Source organism: Gekko japonicus, unplaced genomic scaffold (genome assembly GCF_001447785.1).
Source record: "Gekko japonicus isolate JY-2015 unplaced genomic scaffold, Gekko_japonicus_V1.1 scaffold5081, whole genome shotgun sequence".
Lineage (NCBI taxonomy): Eukaryota > Metazoa > Chordata > Lepidosauria > Squamata > Gekkonidae > Gekko > Gekko japonicus.
The window spans coordinates 35,877-57,881 of record NW_015171654.1 but is presented as its reverse complement, the minus strand read 5'-3'; the positions used below and the strand labels follow the sequence as shown (position 1 = coordinate 57,881).

Sequence of the window (22,005 nt, the reverse complement as noted above, 5' to 3'; positions counted from 1 at the left end):
TTGTTTTTTTCAGCCTTTTTCTAATCTTGCTGAGTTTTTTTTTTTTTAAAGGGTGGTATTATTCTCCCTTAGAAGTATCTTCGCAAAGTTCATTGCTGCCTCTTCTAAGCTTCTTTAAACCTCACCGATGCTGTCATGGAGGTGTAGAAGGGCACAGGAGCATCTGTGTCCAGAGACACGCTTTCCTATCAGATGGTGGTATTAGTCGTTTTGCTGCTTCTGCTACCTCATATGGCGTGCAAAGGAGCTGTTGAGAAGTGCCCCACGAATGATGCCCTTCCTGTACCGCATGAGTGGTATCAGCCGGGTGACTTCCTCATTGGAGGGGTTACTTCTCAAGTCCTTTATATGTCCCACAAACCTTCCTTTGAGGAACACCCTTCTCAGAAGCTGTTTGATATCCCTGTGTAAGTTATCATTTTCATTTTTTCTGTCTTCAAGTTATGTGAAGTTGGAAACCTGAGTAATCTTCATCTAGAGATGAGATTCACAGCTACACACTTACTATGGAACATTTGAAAGGTGTGCCTGAAAGCTTTCACAAGACTTCTCACAATTATCTTGGAATCCTTACAAAGTACAGTTGTCCCTATATTGCAGATAATGGGGGGAAGTGGGAGAAAGGGTCGGCGGAGGCTTGTCTAAGACTACATAGTGTAGTCTGAGGTTGTACAAAGAACATAAGACACAGTGGCCAAAAATACCAGGTGCCCTCAGAAAGTCCAGCAGTGGGGCCAGGACACTAGAAGCCCACCCTCTGTTGCCCCTCAAACACCAAGAATACAGAGCATCCCTTGCCCCAGACAGAGAGTTCCTATCTATACCTTGTGGCTAATAGCCACTGATGGACCTCTGCTCCATTGGTTTATCTAATTCTCTCTTGAAGCCATCCATGCTTGTAGCTGCCACCACCTCCTGTGGCAGTGAATTCCATGTGTTAATCACATGAGGTAGGTGGGGCTGAGAGAGCTCTGAGAGAACTCGTCTTCAGAGAACAGTTCTGCATGTCGAGGAGCGGGGAATCAAACCCAATTAAAGCCCGCTGCTCTTAACCACCACACCAAACTGGTGTACACCTTTGCCACTGCCTGGTGTACTCTTGTTCTCCTCTGTATCTGTATCCCTCAATCTGTAAATCCCCTCTTCTTAGCCACTGCAAGCTTTCCCTCCTCCTTTCTAACTATGATGCAATCTAGTAATGCTCAGATGAGTTGATTTCAAAATTCGGTTACTTTATTTGAAGCCAGAGTGTATTGATGCTATGGTAGAGTGACCCCTGTGCATTGTAAAATTGCCTTGTGAAAGAGTATGTCCCTCTCTCTGCAGTATGGTGACCAAGTTCTACCAGCACATGCTGTCCTTGGCATTTGCCATAAATGAGATCAATGAGAATCCCATGATCTTGCCCAACATCACACTTGGGTTCCATGTTTGTGACAGCTACTATGATGCAAAGATGACCTATCGGACCACTCTGGAGCTGCTCTTCAAATTACACAGATTTGTCCCCAACTACAAATGCGACAAAGCGAAAAACCTTGTAGCCATCATTGGGGGACTAGGCTCTGATATCTCCTTCCTCATGGCAGATATCTTAGGCCTTTACAAGATCCCACAGGTAGGATCTCTGCACTGCATAGGGTGTGTGGATTTTTTTTACTAATCTTTCATGTTATTAACTCTTGTCACTCTGAGAGTGATGCTGTGATTCCGATAGGGAAATCTACAACAGATCAAAGAAGAAATGCTTCAGAGCTTCAGAGCTTCAGAGAAGCAGAAAGAACAGGAGGCACTGGAAAGATTCAACTACATTTGAGTCCAACAGCACTGTAAAGACCAACCTGATTTCCAGGGTATGAGCTTTTGAGAGTCAAAAGTCCCTTCATTGAAGCTTCACTGATTCTCAAAAGCTTATATAGTGGAAATCTTGTTGGTCCTTAAGATGCTACTGGCAGGGCTCTTTTTGTAGCAGGCACTTCTTTGCATATTAGGTGACATACCCCTAATGTAGCCAATCCTCCAAGAGCTTACAGAGCTCTTCTTGCAGGGGCTACTGTAGGTTCTTGGAGGATTGGCTACATTAGGGGTTTGTTGCCTGATATGCAAAGGGGTTCCTGCTACAAAAAGAGCCCTCTTGAATATAATTCTTTACTGCAACTGAACATGTCTATCCATCGAAAACTATCTTCTTGGGTAGATTCAAGCACTTTAAGCAAATGACTGTTTCCTAGAGCTTTTATCATGCTACGACACTTTGGTCAGAGGAGCCCTTGACTTTCATACTCTCTGAAACTGCAGGCTGAAATCGGATTTTTAGTGCCACAAATATTCATTTATATATATATAAATCTTCGCAGGGCTCTTTTTGTAGCAGGCACTTCTTTGCATATTAGGTGACATACATACCCACATTGTCTTTCAGCTCACATATGGCTCCTTTGCTTCAGAAGATACTAATACACGACAGTTTCTGTCCTTTTACCGCATGGTCCCCAACGAAGCCCAACAATACACAGGAATTATCCATTTATTGAAGCATTTTGGATGGACATGGGTCGGGCTATATGCTGTGGATGATGAGAGTGGAGAACATTTCTTGCAGGCTTTGGAGTCCCTCTTTACCCAGCATGGACTGTGTTCTGCATTTGTACAAAGAATTCCAAGACAAACCTATTTGACCGACATGTATGAAATCAATGACATGGTCTCCAGTATACACCGACCTGTTACAGATGCTAAAGTCAATACATGTGTCCTCCATGGAGAAACTTTCTCCATTTTGTGGCTGAGCTATTTCATACTTCTTGGAGCTCCTGGACACAAAGAAAATACATCTGATGGAAAGGTGTGGATTATGACTGCCCAGATCGATTTTGCTTTGACGAGCCTTCAGTCGCTCTCAGATCTGCAAGTGTTCCAAGGAGCCATTTCCTTCATGATACACTCGAGTGATCTTCCAGAGTATCAACATTTCCTTCAGCTCATTAAGCCTTGCTGGACTGAAAGAGATCATTTCCTCCAGAGCTTCTGGGAGCAAGCGTTCAACTGTTTTTATCCAAACTGCAGCATGCCCATGCAAGTCAATGGAATCTGTACTGGGGAGGAGAGGCTGGAAAATCTTCCGGGGCCTCTTTTTGAAATGTGCATGACTGGCCACAGCTACAGTATCTATAATGCTGTCTATGCTGTGGCACATGCTTTACATGGCATGTACTCCTCCAGATACAATCACAGGGGATTGTTGGGCAGCAAAAAAGACAAACTTCAAGATCTCCGCCCTTGGAAGGTAAGGCCTCCATAATGAAACAACTTTGTTTCAATGAATAGCTTCGTCTTCCATTAATAAGTTACTCTGCCGACAAACTTGTGTGGGTTTACATTTATTTCTGTACTTGGAGGCTGCAAAAGGTTAAGCCGTACATTTCCACTGATTTACAACTGCAAGAAACCAAACCAAAACTGCTTTACCACATTGTGTCTAGACGAAATTGCATAGTTATGGCATGGGTCCAGGTATGTGTGAATAAGTTAATGCTTATGGAACAGATCTTTTGCTACCTGATTTTTCTGCAACCAACTGTAGTCCCCAAAAGTTGCTCCTAAAGGATTGTGGTTTGCTTGGAATAAGGTGGGATACAACACAGAATCTGGGTTTACAGTAGGAAGGGTAATTAATAAAGACTCCCCTCGTTCACAAATGGGCTAAGTTTGCACAAGGTAATACACGTGGGATTTTTGCCTTTCTTTCCCACTGCAGTCCCCTGCACAATGTTCTGCCATGTGCTTATGCCCAGGAGTAGCTTGTGGAAGATGTAGGGACTGTCACAGGATGGTAAAGGCCCCAAAGAACCATTCTGCAATAACATCCTGCTCTAGTTCTCCAAGACACTATCAATGAGAAAGTGGTGTTTGTAAATCTGTGCATGAAGATTCTTAATGTATTATGAATCATTTGTTTCTGTTTACTAGCTCCACCCATCTCTTCAAGATGTTGCATTTAACAACTCGGCTGGAGGAACCATGTCTTTTAATGCAAACAAAGAAATGAGAGCTGGCTTTGATATCATGAATCTGGTCACATTCCCAAACAACTCCATCTTAAGAATGAATATCGGAAGATTGGATAACAGTGATCTCGAAGGACAAGAATTCATCATTAATGAGGATAAGATTGTGTGGCCCAGACATTTTAACCAGGTGTGGTTTCTTGTATGTCCCCAATGTACCACTCTGTTCTTCAGATGGGCTATTCTGCAGTTGGAATTGTCCCGCTCATCATAGTGATTGTTCATACCACTTTCCTGATCTTTAGCAAAGAGAAATTTGTCATGTAACACAGATTTCCTTTTTCTTTGAAGACTGCAACTTTCTGATGTATGATTAACAAAAACTTCAGGATCAAGGGCTATTTAAATAATCTTATTGGTCACATGTTATATTTGTAGCCCGAACCCTCTCACTCCTCCACTTCTGCAATACAGGCTGCAAACTTTCTTGGGTGTAAGCATCTCACACAAAGGGGACTTGCTTCTGAGTAGACCCACTTCAGATTTCTCCCCAATTTCTTTGTCAACCACATTTTGCCAAGAGCCCAACAATAGCCTTGGTACCATGTGTGGCGTGAAGCACTGAGTGGAGTAATAAACATTTTTCATTCAGTCTCGGTTTTCGGCCAAACAATAGAATGCACCTAATTCCTACCTTTCCTTGGAAAGCATGAGCACATTTTTTCATCCATCACTTTTGATATAAACGCATTATGCCATTTCAATCTTTTTCTTTGTGGAGTGCCTGATGGCCAACCATTTCTCCTACTTTAAAAATCCTCTTGTGTTTGCCAATAGGTGGTGCCGGTTTCTTTGTGTAGTGTCTCCTGTCATCTTGGTTTTCAGAAACAAAAGAGAGAAGGGAAGAAATTTTGCTGCTATGATTGTATTCCATGCCCTGAAGGGAAGATTTCAAACAAGAAGGGTAGGTGACAGAGCATACGAAGGGGTCCTTCATATGGCTTTAATTCAGATGGCTATACACCAAGCAGGGCTCAGCAAAGTATATGAGTAAGCACTTGGTAAACTGGAGAATTCTACCACATAATAAATAGTAAGTCTGAGGGTAAAGATAATCTTCTGCATAATGCATAATGCTACCCAATAGAACCCATTAAAACATCAAGCTGTCACCAAGTGATGTATATATTTTTTTAAAGTGATGTATATGAAAATATGAGAAACCATTCATTAGTGGATGACAAATCTGGGAATTAAAAAGGACTTCATAGAAAAAACTTTCATATTACACAGCCATAAAAATAGACAGGGAGGACTATGGCTAAGTGAAAGAATCTCTGCTTTGCATGCAGGTTATTTCTGGCATCAAGGGTCAGAAGTGATGTATAGCAGTCAGCACCATGTGCAGAACTGGGATGTATAGAGATATTATGGTGCTGCAAATATTTGGAAAAAAATCCTTCTTATGCAATGTTGGAGTACCATGCATGCATGCAAAGCATAGTATGTGCCAGGTTATTTACTTACTCATTTTGAGATGAAAATCAAGGAGAGTGATTTCCATGGTACTCTCACAATGAAAGTAGTTGTGAAAAACCAGTCTGTGCTTGCATATAAACTGACACTGAAATGAGACATCTAATCTTTTCCAGATGTGGATGACTGTATCAAGTGTCCAGAGGATCAGTACCCAAGCAAAGACCAAAACCAATGCATCCCCAAGACAATCAGCTTCCTCACTTATGAAGAACCTCTAGGGATCTGTCTAGCCTCACTTGCTGTTTCTTTTTCCCTGATCACAGCCATAGTGCTACGAACTTTCATTAAGCACAAAGATACCCCCATCGTCAAAGCAAACAACCGTGATATTACTTCTTCTCTCCTGATCTCCCTCCTGCTCTGCTTCCTCTGTTCCTTGCTGTTTATTGGACGGCCTAGGAAAGTGTCTTGCCTCCTCCGACAATCTGGTTTTGGCATCATCTTCTCAGTGGCTGTTTCTTGTGTGTTGGCCAAAACTATCACTGTGGTTGTAGCTTTCATGGCCACCAAACCAGGGTCCAGCATGAGGAAGTGGGTGGGGAGAAGACTGGCCAACTCCATTATTTTTTCCTCCTCGCTTATTCAAATAAGTATTTGTGTGGTGTGGATTGGAACTTCTCCCCCTTTCCCAGATGCTGACAGACAATCATTGATGAAAAATATCATACTAGAATGTAATGAAGGGTCTGTTATTATGTTCTATACTGTTCTAGGCTATATGGGACTTCTGTCAACCATAAGCTTGACTATGGCTTTCCTTGCCAGGAAACTACCAGACAGCTTTAATGAGGCCAAGTTCATCACCTTCAGTATGTTTATATTTTGTAGTGTTTGGGTATCTTTTGTTCCAACCTACCTGAGCACCAACGGGAAGTACATGGTAGCTGTGGAGATCTTCTCTATCTTGACCTCCAGTCTCGGGTTACTAGCTTGTATCTTTTTTCCTAAATGTTACATTATTCTTCTGAGGCCAGAGTTAAACAAAAGGGATCAGTTAATTAAAAGGAAAAATTAAGCAATCTAATTGCCTTATTCTATGGGTGTCTCCTGTGGAACAGAAACAATGGATCTGATGTACTGTTACAAACTTATGGTTGCCTTTTTGGCCTATTGATCTACGTCAGAATCATCTTGCTCTGTCAAAACACTGAATATGTCAACTTTAACTAGATTCCTGATTGTCTGGAGTTCCAGCCATCCTTGTCACCCAGCAGGTTTCCTCTACTGACATGGTATCTGACATTAATCATCAGGTTGTCAGAACAAGCATTTTGTGGTGGTGGAGGTCAGCCTGATGGACTATCACATAAACTAATGAAACTATCTTATACTTAGTCAGACCACTGAAATATCAAGATCAGTATTGTCTACTCAGACTGACAGTGTCTCTCTAGTTTCTCAGGCAGAGGTCTTTCACATCACCTATTACTTAACCCTTCTTTACTAGAGATGCCAAGGACAGAACCTGGCACCTGTTGCAATTCAAGCAGATGCTCTACTAAAGTGCCACAGTTCCTACCCAGCTCTTCAGGCTTGGCAATTTCTAGCCCAGATTCCACCAGTTTGGCTTGGAAGAGGATATGTGGGGAAGAGATGGACTCAGTTTTGATGAAAGCACATGTGAAAAAATACACAGAATGATTCCTTCATCCCCCTACAGGGACTTGAAACAGATGAGTATTTCAGGTTTATAAAGACTTGTTGGTCTCTCAGCCGTAAGAACTGGCTTTGTAGAATGGACAAGGCAGAAAAGGTGAACCTCTTATAATAGCAAGAGTTCTTGACTTGAAGTTTGTATTTAGGGTTCCTCTCGCATCCCACACCATCCCTTCTAAAGAAAAAAAGTAATACAGGGGGCTGGCAAAATATAGCTTTTGGATGTGGAATGGTATCATATAATCCAATCCCATCAGCTCTTGCAAGACTGTGAGACCACTAAGTAAAACTTTGTGGAGAAAGGCAATGGCAATCCACCTCTGTTAGTTGCTTGTCTTGAAAACCCTATGGGGTTGTCATAAGTTGGCAGTTACTTGATGGCTCTTTCCATGCACAAAAGGTAGCTACATCTGTCAAGTGGAGCTTATAATGGGAGGCTTTTTGGTTGTTGTTATTTTCTTAGTATTTTACTTATGATTGAATAGAATATTTGAACACTCCAGTCAGCTAGGGTTGCCAGGAAGGCTTTGCAACTGGTAGGAGTGTTGTTGTTGTTGTTGGATCAGAATCATGGGAGGAAAAAAATAAAAATATAGCCTTATGTACTCAACAGAAGTTCATACAGGAAATGACAAAAGGTACATTTAGGAATAACTAGAAACACTATGGTTTTTAAAAGAGTGTTTCTGGTGATTCATAGAGCTACCCTTTGTCACTTCCTGTACAAATGTCCAGTAAGTACACAAGGCTGCTTCCCCCCGCTAATTTCCTCCCACTGCTCATCTCCTGAATTTCTGCATTGTGCAGGGGGTTGGACTAGATGACCCTGGAGGTACATTCCCACTCAATGATTCTATAATTCACCCAGGCTGGCTGTGGGCATGCCAACACCTCTGTCAGGCAGAAGCACCTGAGATCCTCCCCCTCCCCTTTTCCTTCGCCCAACTTGAAGGCAAAGGGAAGGGAGAGGGGGGAAAGAATGGATCCCAGGTGCTTCTGCCTGTCAGAGGGGCTGGTGCACAGTTCCGGTGATGTCAGGGGGTGTGGCATGTGCTAATATGCTAATGAGCTCATGCAGCTCTGTTTCTATGAAATGACCCCTGATTTGAAGTATTCTACAGTCTAGCAGTTTTCTTTCAATAGCAGCAGCAACTAGGAGAGAGAGCTGGGAGCAGGGAATGTGTCTTGACTGATACAGGCCCCTGAACCCCATGGCTTAGATCAATTCACCATCTACAGGTGCTGAGATAGACATTGAATCCTCAAAGCATACTGTCAGACAATTCAGTGTTTCTAGTATCTCTTTTATCAACAGGCCAAACATCACCTTAGTTTTTTTTAAATCAGTAGAAGGCAGGCTATTGCAGGCTGCAACAGATGAGAACAGAGCCTAAAGGAGGAAGATGTTAAGAGGAGAGGGACAATGTTGGACATAGATCTTTGGCATGGGAAATGGTCACCAAAAGAATAGTTCTGAAATTCTCCTCTTCTGATTTGTTCTCCAGATTTTCTAGTTCTGAATCCCTTGGTCTACTTTCCCTAGCAGATTCAATGCATTGAGAAATATTACCCTCTAGATCAGGGGTGTTGAACTCATTGGTTATGAGGACCAGATCTGACATAAATGAGACCTTGTTCGGCTGGGCCGTGTGTGTCATAAAATGTAATGCCCGGTAGCGGAGATATAAACTTTTTAAAGGACACAAACACAAACTTTTTTTTAACTTAAAATAAAAACATGCTTAAAATATTAGCATTCTTGCAATATTTTATTTAACAGTGTCTGATAATTGACATCTCTTTCTCTGAATTATTACATCAAAATGTCTGTGGTGTTGCAATCTTGAGTATGTTGTTCAGATGTATATCTGTAAGCTGCAAACCTACAATGATGCAGTAGCAGCAGAACAGAAAGAAGAAGAAGAAGACAACCAGTTCCACTGCGGGCCTGGTAGAAGCCCTCCAGGGGCCTGATACGGCCCGCAGGCCGCACGTTTGACACCCCTCCTCTAGATTTTTGTACCCAGCAAGAGGCATGTGAAGTTTATCACAGCTGTGACTTTCCTACCAGTTCACGTCCATTCTTGTTTTCCTCTGTGCTACCAGTCTGCAAGTGTGTAATGGGAAACTCCCAGAAGCCATCTTGATCAGAATGCCTGGCCATTCTTTTGGTGATGGGTTGGGGATTTACACAAAATCACATATGCTTTTGGAAACCACATATTGCAAAAATAATTTTAATAAACCAGGCATGCAGTCCCATGCATCTGCCTGAAAAGTTGTGGAGTTACTATTAGGATTGTGCATGAACTCACTCCTTCATATTCTGTTCTTGGCTTCACCTTCTGTGACAGCCATTTTCTGGTTGCACCCACCAACCAGTATCAGAATTACAATGGTACCCACTGGCTCAAAAAGGCTGGGAAACCCTGCATTATATAAAATGACAAGAAGGAACTGGGTATTGAGGTACGCATGATCCAGTTCTGGAGCTGATTTTAGGGATTTGTCTAGTTAAATGGAATTTAGTGGAACATTTACTGAAGAAACACTAGAATGGACAAACCCACTCAGTTTTAAGGAACAAGAACATTAGCTATTGATACATACAACACGACAGAGGACACTATGCTGTTAAACTCAGTCAGCACCTTCCTGTGTCTACAACCTGCTTCCCTTTTTTTATCTGGGCTCTTAGTTCAGTTCTCTCACTGTGTCTCTTGCACAGTAGTATGTGGCTGAGTCTGCAACAATCAGGGAGGACATCTGCAGGTAGAACTCACTCCTGCCATTGTCTTTGGAGATAGAAATCCTGCTTCGGAGAGAAGGTGCATAGTATGTGCTCCCTTCATAAGTTATAGCTGCCGCCCATTCTAGGACTTTGCCAGAAGGCTGCCTTATCCACATCCAGTCATAGTTACTAGAGATAGAGTATCCTGTGACAGTGCAGGTCAGCCTGATAGAATCTCCAGGCGTGGCTGTTTCTGGGCCGGATTCCACTAGGGTGATTTGAGAAAGGACCCTTGGGAGGAGGAGAAGAAGAGAAAAGTTCCGTTCTGATCCATCCACACATAAATAACAGCAGAACTATTCCATACCTTTGCCTCCCAGAGTGACTCACATGAAGGACTGATGAAAATCAACATCAAAGCAAAGGAGTATTTCATGTTTGCTGATAGGCAACTATCTGCCAGTTTTGGGAAGATGGGAGCCTCTAATTGAGTAGCTGTTTAAAAACATATAGCTCAGGGGTTGTGATTTGCATAAGGGGTTCATATTCCCACCCTCGCACTCCCTTATTGAGATAAATGGCTGGTAGAGTGATGTGTTCGTTCTAAAGGGGAACATCTATTGGGATGATTGGCTATTGTCTGTGGTTTTCTCTCACACACATGTGGCTGTAATGCTGTGATTGCAGAGGTGGGTGGTAGTTATGGAAGGCCCAAGAGAAGACAAGGAGGGGGCTATTAAGAACATTAGAACCTAAGGATATAAAAAAAGCCCTCCTGGATCAGACCAGTAGTCCTTCTAGTCCAGCATCCTGTCTCACACAGTGGTCAACCAGACCCTCTGGAGGGCCAACAACAGGGCATAGGGACCAAGGCCTTCCCATGATTAGAACATAAGAAGAGCCCTGCTGAATCAGACCCAGTGGTCCAGCTAGTCCAGCATCCTGTCTCACAGAGTGGTCAACTAATTCCTCTAGAGTTCCAACCATAAGGCATAGTGACTGAGGCCTTCCCCCAATCAGAATATAAGAAGAGCCCTGCTTGACCAGACCAATGGTCCAGCTAGTCCAGTATCCTGTCCCACAAAGTGTTCAACTAATTCCTCTAGAGTTCCAACCACAAAGCATAGTGCCTGAGGCCTTCCCCCAATCAGAACGTAAGAAGAGCCCTGCTTGATCAGACCAACAGTCCAGCATCCTGTCTTACACAGTGGCCAACCAGTCCCCCTGGAGTGCCAACAACAGGGCACAGAGGCAGAGGCCTTCCCCTAATGTTAAGAATGTAAGTAGAGCTCCCTTGGACAACACCAACAGTCCATCTAATCCAGCATCCTGTCTCACGCAGTGGCCAACCAGTCCCCCTGGAGTGCCAACAACAGGGCATAGTGACTGAGGACTCCCCCTGATCAGAACATAAGAAGAGTCCTGTTGGATAAGACCAGAGGTCCAGCTAGTGCAGCATCCTGTCTCACACAGTAGCCAACCAGTTCCTCTGGAGGGTGAACACCAAGGCTTACAGGCCTTCCTCTGATGTTTTCTCCTGGTACTGGGATTCACAGCTGGACTGCTTAACCCCCTCTGTGCCCACTACTTTCACCCAGGGAAGAAATTCATTGGCTGCTTCTTCCCAACCCTGCTCACTACCATCAGAAATGTTGCTGAAGAAAAAGAATTAAAAAAAAAATGACTGGGATTAATTTGTAGGAGAGATTCATCCATCAGTGGGTCTGTTAGATATCCCCCTTTCTCACAAAGGATTCCCTGCAAATTCCACTCTCTTCCCATCTTTTGCATTATTGTTACCATGTTTGGACCCCAACACTCCCTTCAGCTTTCCATTTAGGCTTTGCTGAGGGAGATCTTTGTCTGAGGAACAAGGAAATTGGCTGTTCATGGGCAAAAAAGGCCAGAGGACACAATGCTGATAAGCTCAGTTGGAGCTTTCCTGTGTCTACAACCTGCTTCCCTTTTTTTTGTCTGGGCTCTTAGTTCGTTTCTCTCACTGTGTCTCCAGCACAGTAGTATGTGGCTGCATCTGCAACAGTCAGGGAGGACACCTGCAAATAGAACTGATTCCTACTATTGTCTTTGGAGATAGAAATCCTGCTTTGGAGAGCGGGTGCATAGTAAGTTTCCCCGCTGTAACGTATAACTGCTAACCATTCCAAGCCTTTGCCAGGAGACTGCCTTATCCAGCTCCACCAGTAGCCCTTAGAGATGTAGTATCCATGGACGGCACAGTTCAGCTTAATCGACTCCCCAGGCTTGGCTTTTTCTGGGCCCCATTGCACCAGCGTGACTCGGGAGAGGACCCCTGGGAGGAGGAGAAGAAGAGAAAAGTTCAGTTGTGATCAATCTACAGATGAATAGCTGAAGAATTATTTCATGCTTTCTATCCTAAGAGAAACTTACATGAAGGGCTGAAGAAAATCAGCATCAAAGCAAAGGAGTATTCCATATTTGTCAATAGGTGGACTACCTTCCAGTGGTTGAGGAAGGTCCAGTTTTGGGAGTACAGGAGGCTCTAATGGAGGGTCTTTTTAAGAAGATATAGCTAAGTGTTGTGATTTGCATAAGGGGGCTCATGTCCCCTCCCCCGCATCTCCTTTTCCAGATAAAGGATCTGGCAGAGTGATACTTTCATAAAAATGGGGGGGGGCATCTGTGGGAAGATTCGCGGCCGTTATACTGGCGACTGCACAATAACAACCTGTAGGGTTGCCAGGTCTGGGTTGGAAAGTACTTGGAGACTTTGGGGGTGGTCCCAGGAGAGGGTGGGTTTTGGGGAGGGGAGGGGCCTCAGCATGGTACAAGGCCATAGAGTCCACCCTCCGAAGCAGCCATTTTCTCCAGGACAATAAAATTCCTTTGATCTCAAACTGATTCTGGGTTTTTAAATTTCCATTTATATCTAAGCACTCTCTATAGGTAACATATCTTGAAGTGGACATCAAACTTGGTATAGATATTGCTTCCAAGGGAGCCACCAATGCCGGAATTTTCCTATAAAATAGCTTTTTAACCTCCAGCCAGATTTTTAACAGGGCCTTCCTCAATAAATGTTGATTAAAATGTGTAGGCGTGTTCTGTTTATGGTTCCACATAAAGAAGTGCCATCCTGCTCCTAAATCATGCCCTTCGAGTTTCAAAATCCTTAAATCACCCAATCACCCAATCACGTCACCACATCATTACGGCTGCCTGGTAGTATCCAAATCCTTAAATCTTTCAATTGCACCCAATCACGTCACCACATCATTATGGCTGCCTGGTAGTATAAGTGCCAATCAGATAGTGCTAAACCTCCCCTCTCTGTTTTTTCCTGGAGTAATTTAAGTTTAACACATGGCTTCTTCTTTTGCCATATGAAATCCCTTACCAGTTTTTCTAGTTTGTTTATAAAGGTCAAATTTCCCAGAGCCTTTTCAGCTGTAGAACCAGCCTGCTGGAACACTCTCCCTAGTGAGATCCAGGCCCTGCAGGACTTAATGCAGTTCTGCAGGGATTGTAAAACAGAGCTCTTCCTCCAGGCCCATGGTTGAGGCAGTGGAAATTCCATCAATATTGGCCTCCCCCTGCTCTGTGCATATGTCCATCAGCTGTATTATCATTCAACATCCACGAACACATGATGCATAATTTCCACTGAGATGTATTGCTTGCCATCTGTATGTTCAGTTTTGATTGTGTTACTACTTGGGGAATCATCAGTTAATGATTAATTTATAGTTATTGTTTTAATGTTGTTCCACTACTGATGTTCCCCACCCTGAGCCCTTCTATGCAGGCAGGGTGGGCTGGGCAATAAAATGAATATAATGAGAAGAATAAATAAATGGAATGGCTACGTTTCTAAGCTGCATTCCCTTAGTATGAGCAATCACCCATTTAAAAGATTCCTGCCAATAAAGGTAGATATATACGATGTTGAAATTATGTTGTACTTCTAAGTTTTATCTGTATCGAGGTTGCTGAAAACCACTCTGTAGTTTCTGTACACAAGCAAATTTCTTTATAAACTTTATTAAATGGAAAAAATAATAAAAATAAATAAAATACTCTTAGCACAACACCAGACTGAGCAAGGGATTCAAATGAAAAGCATAAAAATCAACTCCTCTGTCCCTCCCTCTATGCATGCCCTATCAGATACATGCCCAATCAGAGGCAGACTCCTTAGCTTAGAAAGTTACCAGATGTTTTATAGAGTTCTCATTACCTTGAAGCCTCTTTTGGGTTTGCAGGCCAGCAAATGGCAATGGCCTCCTCCCAAGAGTTCTGTCTGCCTCGATGGAATCAGCACAAAAAGACCTTCCTCCTTGCTCCCTGGAATTTTATCATTTCTCTTTCTCCTTCCACTGACCAGGTCAGGTGGAGTCAAAGAAGCTCTTCTTGAAGTCTTTTTAGTACTTAATTCCTCCAGAAATCTGTTTGCTGCTTGGAGGATGGGGGAGCTTGACCATCCCATTGTCCCTAGCTAGACCTTTTAATGTTTCTAAAAGGGTGGCTGAGGTGAGGCTGGAAAGCAGTTGAACTGACATACTTCCTCACTTCTGCCTGTTCTCTGCTCAGAGAAAAGCACTTTTAAATCTCCTGGTGAAGATTTTGCTCCATTCAAACCTCCAAAGAAAATATGCATTTCTTAACACAGTATCTACAACCTGCTTCCCCTTTTTTGTCTGGGCTCTTAGTTCAGTCCTCTCACTGTGTCTCTTGCACAGTAATATGTGGCTGAGTCTGCAACAGTCAGGGAGGACATCTGCAGGTAGAACTCATTCTTGCCATCGTCTTTGGAGATAGAAGTCCTGCTTTGGAGAGAGGGTGCATAGTACGTGGTCCCACCATAATGTATAGCTGCTACCCATTCTAGGGCTTTTCCAGGAGGCTGCCTTATCCAGTGCCAGTAGTAGCCACTAGAGATGGAGTATCCGGTGACAGCGCAGGTCAGCCTGATAGACTCTCCAGGCTTGGCTGTTCCTGGGCCGGATTCCACCAGTGTGACTTGGGAGACGACCCCTGGGAGGAGGAGGAGAAGAGAAAAGTTCAGTTGTGATCAATAACGGGGAAAAAAATTATTTCATGCCTTCCCTTCCAAGAGAGACTCACATGAAGGGCTGATGAAAATCAAGATCAAAGCAAAGGAGTTTTCCATGTTTGTCAATAGGTGGACTGCCTGCCAGTGGTGTAGGAAGGTCCAGTTTTGGGAACACAGGAGGCTGTAAGAAGTTATACCTAAGTGTTGTGATTTGCATAAGGGGGCTCATGTTCCCTCCCTCGCATCTCCTTTTCAGCATAAGGGGGCTGGCAAAGTGATACTTTCATTAAAATGGGGGACATCTGCTTGGACGTTTGGCTATTGTCTGTGTTTTTCTTTGCATAGGTGGGTGGTAGTAATTACAGAGGGCCCAAGAGAAAGCAATGAGTGTGTGATGAACCCTTTCTGTGCCCTCCAGTTTCACCCAGCCAGTGTCCTCCTTGGGTGCTTTCTTCCCAGCTCTGTTCAATTCCATTGAAAGTGTTGCTGAAGGAAAATAATTTTTAATAAATGACTGGGATACATTTGCAGGGGAGACGAACATGACCTTTTTGCCTACCGAGGATTCCCCGTCTTGTGCAGTATTGTTACCACATTTCGACTCCCACACTTGCCTTCAGCATTTCCTCTTGATAACCACTTTCTGATTTACTTACTAACTTTTTCCTTGTCCCCTGCTGGAGCTCTGGCTAAGAGACAAAATTGTAGAATTATTTTAATCATTCCAAATGGAGATTGTTATCCCTGCTAAGTCTGACTGTCAGGGGCATCAGTAGAAATAAATCTGTTTTCCTCCCACCTCCCCGGTCACTGAGCACCTCTCCTGTTTCTTTCTCTTTTTTTTTGCAAATAAGAATGCTAGGCCCTAAAATGAGGAGATTAAATTGCAAGGGAGGAAGTTTTAAATGCTGATAAAACACTACCTACTTCAGTTCCGTCAAAGGGTTATTTAGTTATTTGCTCCTTTAAACCCCCCTTTCTCCCCAATGGGGTCCCAAAGCATTTTACTTAAGAATGTAAGAACATCAGAAGAGCCCTGCCAGACCAGACCAGTGGTCCATCTAGTTCAGCATCTGGTCTCACACAGCAGCCAACCAGTTCCTCTGGAGGATCAACAAAAGGGCAGAGAGGCACAGGCCTCTCCCTGCTAAGAACCTAAGAAGAGCCCTGCTGGATCAGACCAACAGTCCATGTAGTGCAGCATTCTGTCTCACACAGTGGCCAACCAGATCCTCTGGTCCGCCAACAACAGGGCATAGAGGCCTTCCCCTGATGTTGCCTCCTTGCTCTGGGATTCAGAGGTTTGGTGCCTCTGAATGTGGAGGTCCCCCTCGGTCACCATAACTAGTTGCCATTGATAGACTCATCCTCCATGAATCTATCTAATCCGCTTTTAATGCTTTTTATTCATGAGGCCATCGCTACACCCTCTGGCAGCTTCATTGGATGTCCTCGAGTTCTAGTATTTTGGGAGAGGGAGAAAAGTGTTTCTTTGTCAACTTTCTCCACCCTATGTATAAATTTAGAAACCTCTATCATGTTCCCCCTTAGTTGTCTCTTTTCTAAACTGCAAAGTCCCAGATTCTTCTGCCTTTGTACACATACATGGATATACACATGAAGCTGCTTTATCTTGAATCAGACCTTTGGGCCTTCATGGTCAGTAGTGTCTACTCAGACCAGTAGCAGCTCTCCAGGGTCTCAGGCAGAAGTCTTTCACATCGCCTCCTACCAGGTCCTTTTAACTGGGAATTCCAGGGACTGAACCTGGGACCTTCTGCATACCAAGCAGATGCTCTGCCACTGAGCCACAGCCCCTCTAGCATTGAGTGACAGCCTTTACTTTAAGGGAAAGTGCTCCAACCACCTAATCACCTTGGTTGCCCTCCTCTGTACTTGGTTGCCCTCTCAGGTACACTCTCAGCCCTGTGAGGTAGGTTAGGCTGAGAGTGTACGACTCCCCCAAGGTCACCCAGGAAGCCGTCATTTATTACTGATTTTATTGATTTCCTTTAAACCTCTGTTAGCTGTTAGCAGCCTTTCTATCATTTGGAACTCCAGGCGGCTTGCAATGTAAATAAAGAAAGTATTATAAAATCAAAGACCGTATTAAAAACTCCAGTTAGTCAAACTAAATTAGTTAAATGCAGTCATAAAGAAAACTGCCTTCAATTGCTTCCTGAAGATGGAAAGTGAGGGCACCAGGCACATCTTCCTGGAAAGGTGTTCCATAATTGTGGGGCTGCCATTGAAAAGGCCCTCTCTTGTGCACCGACCCAATGAGCTTCTTTGATTGGTGGGACAATTAGAAGGGCCTCTCCCAGTGATCTTAACACCCCAGCAGAAATGTATGAGAGAAGATGGTCCCTCAGAAATCCTGGTCCTAAGCCACATAGGACAAAAGACAAAACTAACACCTTTAATCAGGCTCCTGAGTGGATCAATAGCCCGCTGCGGCGGGACTGGCGCTACCCGCGCAGAGCTCCCTGCAAATCCCAGGAAAGAATGGTAGGCTTGGAACCCCCCAAGACCCCAAACCCCTCCCTCAATGCCCACCACGAGGCTGGAGGGAACAGACTGGCACAGACCGTGTTGGGACGGGCATGAGACGCAAAGGGGGGAGGGCCTGGTTGAAAGAGCGGGACAGGTGGAAGCTTCCAGCCTTACCCCTGAGAAGTGCTGATGTTGCCGACGATGCCCAGACCGGAAGCAGGCACTCCCTCACATACACACACAGCACTGGTTATACAGTAGGGCGGGCCTAAAGAGGGGAAGTAACATGGGATAGGAGATCACGGTGATGGACAGGTGGTATAGCCTATAGGATTATTAATCACCAAAAGGGGTGGCACTAAGGGGAGAAGAAGGGCTATATAAAGGAAGAAACGGAAGAGTGCCGGGGAGGAATTGAGGACTGATCTGAGAGGCAACACAGAGAGAAAGAAGGTCTGTCTGAGGAAGGTAGCTGGGGTGTGACGTAGCCCCCAGCACTTCCAAATCTGAGGCACTCGTTTCCTCTACCCATTTCAACACGGCTACTGGGTTTTCTGGACCTGGGGGGCCAGAAAACTACCTAGATCAGTTCCGTCAAAGGGATATTTAGCTATTTGCTTCTTTATACTTTACCTTTCTACCCAATGAGGTTCCAAAGGAGCATACTTAAGGGCATAAGAAGATCCCTGCTGGATCAGACCAGTGGCAGGGGTCGTTTCATAGAAAAAGAGCTAGGGGAACTCATTAGCATAACTCATTAGCATATGCCACACCCCCTGACATCAGGGACCCGGCGGTGGACCTGCAAGGCCGGCGGGAGTGCGAGGAAGCCCCGCCAAGGCCCTCCCTGGCCCCAGGCAGGCAGGGGTGGGGAGAGGCGGGGAGGAAGCAACTTACCCTCCCTCTTCTCCTGCCTCCTCCTGGCTGAATGAGGGCCGGAAGCGGGGCGGTCGGAAGCAGGGGGCAGGGCTTCATCATGTGCCCTGCCCCCTGCACCTCACCCGGGGGAACTGTTTGATAAACTTATCTTCCATGAATCGAATCCCCTTTTAATGCTTGTTATTCCTGTGGCCATCACTACATTCTCTAGCAGCAAATTCCACATATTAATCAGTTTCTGTGTAAAGTAGTATTTCCTTTTCTTCATCCTGAACCTGTTGCCCAAAAGCTTCATTGGATGCCTGTGAGTTCTAGTATTTTGGGAAAGGGAGAAAAGTGTTTCTTTGTCAACTCTCTCCACCCAAATATAATTTTAGAAACCTCTATCATATTCCCCCTTAGTCGTTTCTTTTCTAAGCTAAAAAGTCCCAGATGGTGAGCTGGTGAGCATCTTTGCTGCCACCTTTTGGCCAAGGAGATTGCAGCTTGTGCTAGAGAGTTTTCTGAGGGCCCATTTCAGAGGGCAGAGCTCCGCCCCAGCCTTCTACTGATTTTAATATCACGTCCCTCCACAATGATATCATAGGAAAGATGATGGGATTTAGTCAGGCCTTGATGGATCACTAAAAGTCTTTGCCAGGGTTATAAACCAGCATTCAACAGGGGACTTGCTGTGCCATTTAGCAAAAATTCTGATCATTCTTTAACTTTATTGTGGATGAGAGGAGAAGATAGCCAATTCTGATTCACAAATATAGTGGTCCACTTTCACCACAGGGCCTTGTGAGTTGCTTCCTCTGGCCAGACAGAACCCATCTCCTTCTTGTTTATCCAACTAAGAAGTAGAGAAGAAAAGCCATTTGGTAACAGCGCTATTATTAAGATCCCAACTTTTGCAGAAGTAATTAGTCCCCCATGCAATTATCTAAATCACCATAATTTATTATTTCTGCCTGAACTCTAACAGCCTTTCAGAAGGTACTAGAAAAATAACTAATATACAACCTGGAGAGTAGTTATAAAGCCTTTCACGTGCCTTTCAGAAGATGGGGTTAGGAGTAAAAGTAGGTAGAACCCTGGTATTTTGAATCTTGAGAAAGTCTCCCTTGATTTCTTTAACTCTGGCTTCAAAGTGGTGTCACCGATTGTCAGGGCTTTGTCTAACTTTGCTGAGGTTAAATAAAAGAGTGGTAGTCTTCCCCATGAGAAGTCTCTTGGCAGAGTCCATTCTTGACCCTTCTTGCTTCTTGAACCTTCAGCAATGTAGCCGTGGGGATGCAGATGGACACGGGAGCACCTTCTGCCCAGAGAGACCCTTTCCCATCAGACGGTGGCGTTAGTAGCATTGCTGCTTCTGCTACCTCACATGGCATGCAAAGGAACTGCTAAGAAGTGCCCCACGACTAATGCCGTCCCAGTTCCACATGAGTGGTATCAGCCCGGTGACCTCATCATTGGTGGGATCACTTCTCAAGTCTTTTATGTTTTCCACAGACCTTCCTTTGAGGAGCACCCTTCTCAGAAGCTGTTTGACATCCCTATGTAAGTTATTTCCCCCCCTCCCCATTTTATGTGAAGTTGGAAACCTAAGCAAATGTAATGTGGTCAGAAGAACCACAGAGGACGTACATATATGTGGTGCTTCCATATCAGCATACACAATATGTAACATTTGCATGGGGTGCTTAAAAGTGGTCACAGAACTTCTCAGAGTTAGACCACCTTGTATGTTAGGGAGAAGGGTACAGTTGTCTGCCTTTGTACACATACATGGATATACATATGAAGCTGCTTTATCCTGAATCATACCTTTGGGCCTTCATGGTCAATAGTGTCTACTCAGACCAGTAGCGGCTCTCTAGGGTCTCAGGCAGAAGTCTTTCACATCGCCTCCTACCAGGTTCTTTTAACTGGAAATTCCAGGGACTGAACCTGGGACCTTCTGCATGCCAAGCAGATGCTCTGCCACTGAGCCACAGCCCCTCTAGCATTGAGTGACAGCCTTTACTTAAAGGGAAAAGTGCTCCAACCACATGAACTGAAGATACAGAAGCTGGTGAGCATCTTTGCTTCCACCTTTCGGTCAAGGAGACTGCAGCTTTCTAAGAGCCCCTTTTAGAGGCCTGAGCTATACCACAGCCTTCAACTGACGTTAATATCATGTCCCTCCACAAAGGTATCATAGGAAATGTGATGGGGGCTTGGGATTTAGTCAGGCCTAGATGAATCCCTAAATGTCTTGGCTAGAGATCTGGACCAACATTCAACAGGGGACTTGCCATGCCATTTAGCGAAAATTTTGGTCATTCTTTAATCATCTTGTGGATGAGGGGAGATGATGGCCAACTGTACTATTGCCTTTCCTGATCCACAAACGTAGGGGTCCACTTTCACCACAGGGCCTTGTGAGTTTCTTCCTCTGGCCAGACAGAACCCACCTTCTACTTCTTTATCAGACTAAGAAGTGGAGAAGAAGAAAAGCTATTTGGTAAAAGCGATACTATTCAGAGCCCAACTTTTCAGAAGACAGCCAGTTTGGTGTGGTGGTTAAGCCTGGTGGCCTCTAATCTGGAGAACTGGGTTTGATTCCCCACTCCTCCACATGTAGCCATAGGGTTGCCAGGTCTTCCTGGCTGCTGGCAAGGGGACTTCCGATCTTTCCTTGAGGTCTTCTGGCCGCGATGTCACCATCATCACGTTTACAACATTTTGCCCAAAACCCAGTGTCACTCCAAACATTGGACACATGATGACATCACTCCCAGGTAATGTCATCAAGCTAGCGTGTGCTGGGAGGGTGCTTCTTGGGATGGGCCTTCCCCTGCCAGTCACCTGGGCAGTGGTCTATTGGGGCCCTTGAAATTGTTGGATTCCCTGGCACTGGGGAAATGGCAATCCTCTGCAGCCAGCTGGGTGATCTTAGGTCAGTCACAGTTCTCTCAGAGCTGTTCTCTCAGGAGCCATTCTCAAAAGAGCTCTCTCAGCTCCACGTACCCCGTACAGTGTCTGTTTTGGGGAGGGGGAGGGAAAGGTGATTGCAAGACACTCTGAGACTCCAAGTTAAGGGTGGGGTATAAATCCAACTCTTCCTCTTCTTCCTCTTCCTCCTCCTCCCTCCCACAATTATTGAAACCACTGTAACTTATTCTTTATTCCCCAATACGTTTCCCTTCAGCTTTCCCCTTGGCTACCATGCGGACAGCTTACTGCCTTCGGCACCACTTGCCAACTGACTGCCCTCCCTCTTGGTGCTCCTTTTAAAATAGTGTTTCTGAGACAGTAGAGAGCTATGTGGCACAGAGAATCACAGAAAGCAAGGAAGCACTGTATAAATAACGCAGACCACAATTGTTCAAAAGTCATGCAAACAAGAGGCAGTTTATGTAAGAATAAAAGAGGACCACATATATCAGCAAACTAAATTTACATCATACAGTGTACAGGTCCATGAGCAGTACAAGTCCACAAATGGTACATAGATAAGAATAGTGCAGGTCCACAAATGGTACACAGACAAAGACGAAGATTCCGGATTTTAATCTTCGTTTCGATAGCTCTTCTTCAAGAAGTTCATACTACTTCATAAAAGTACTCATAATGTACAGAAGACTTTGAAATGATATATGTAGGAGGAAAAGTCCTTCACACAGCACTCACAGGACTTTCCC

The 22,005-nt window shown here is 44.5% G+C and overlaps 1 protein-coding gene across 1 annotated transcript in view; it reads left to right on the top strand.

Moving 5' to 3' along the window:
* The first annotated feature begins 231 nt into the window (after positions 1-231).
* The window catches only part of LOC107117826 (vomeronasal type-2 receptor 26-like), a 43,607-nt gene continuing 21,833 nt past the window's right edge, over positions 232-22,005 (top strand). Inside the window, exons 1-4 of the mRNA XM_015419992.1 lie at positions 232-407; positions 1,327-1,618; positions 4,845-4,971; positions 5,660-6,515. Coding sequence (XP_015275478.1) covers positions 232-407; positions 1,327-1,618; positions 4,845-4,971; positions 5,660-6,515 — 1,451 coding nt within the window. The remainder of the gene's footprint in view (positions 408-1,326; positions 1,619-4,844; positions 4,972-5,659; positions 6,516-22,005) is intronic.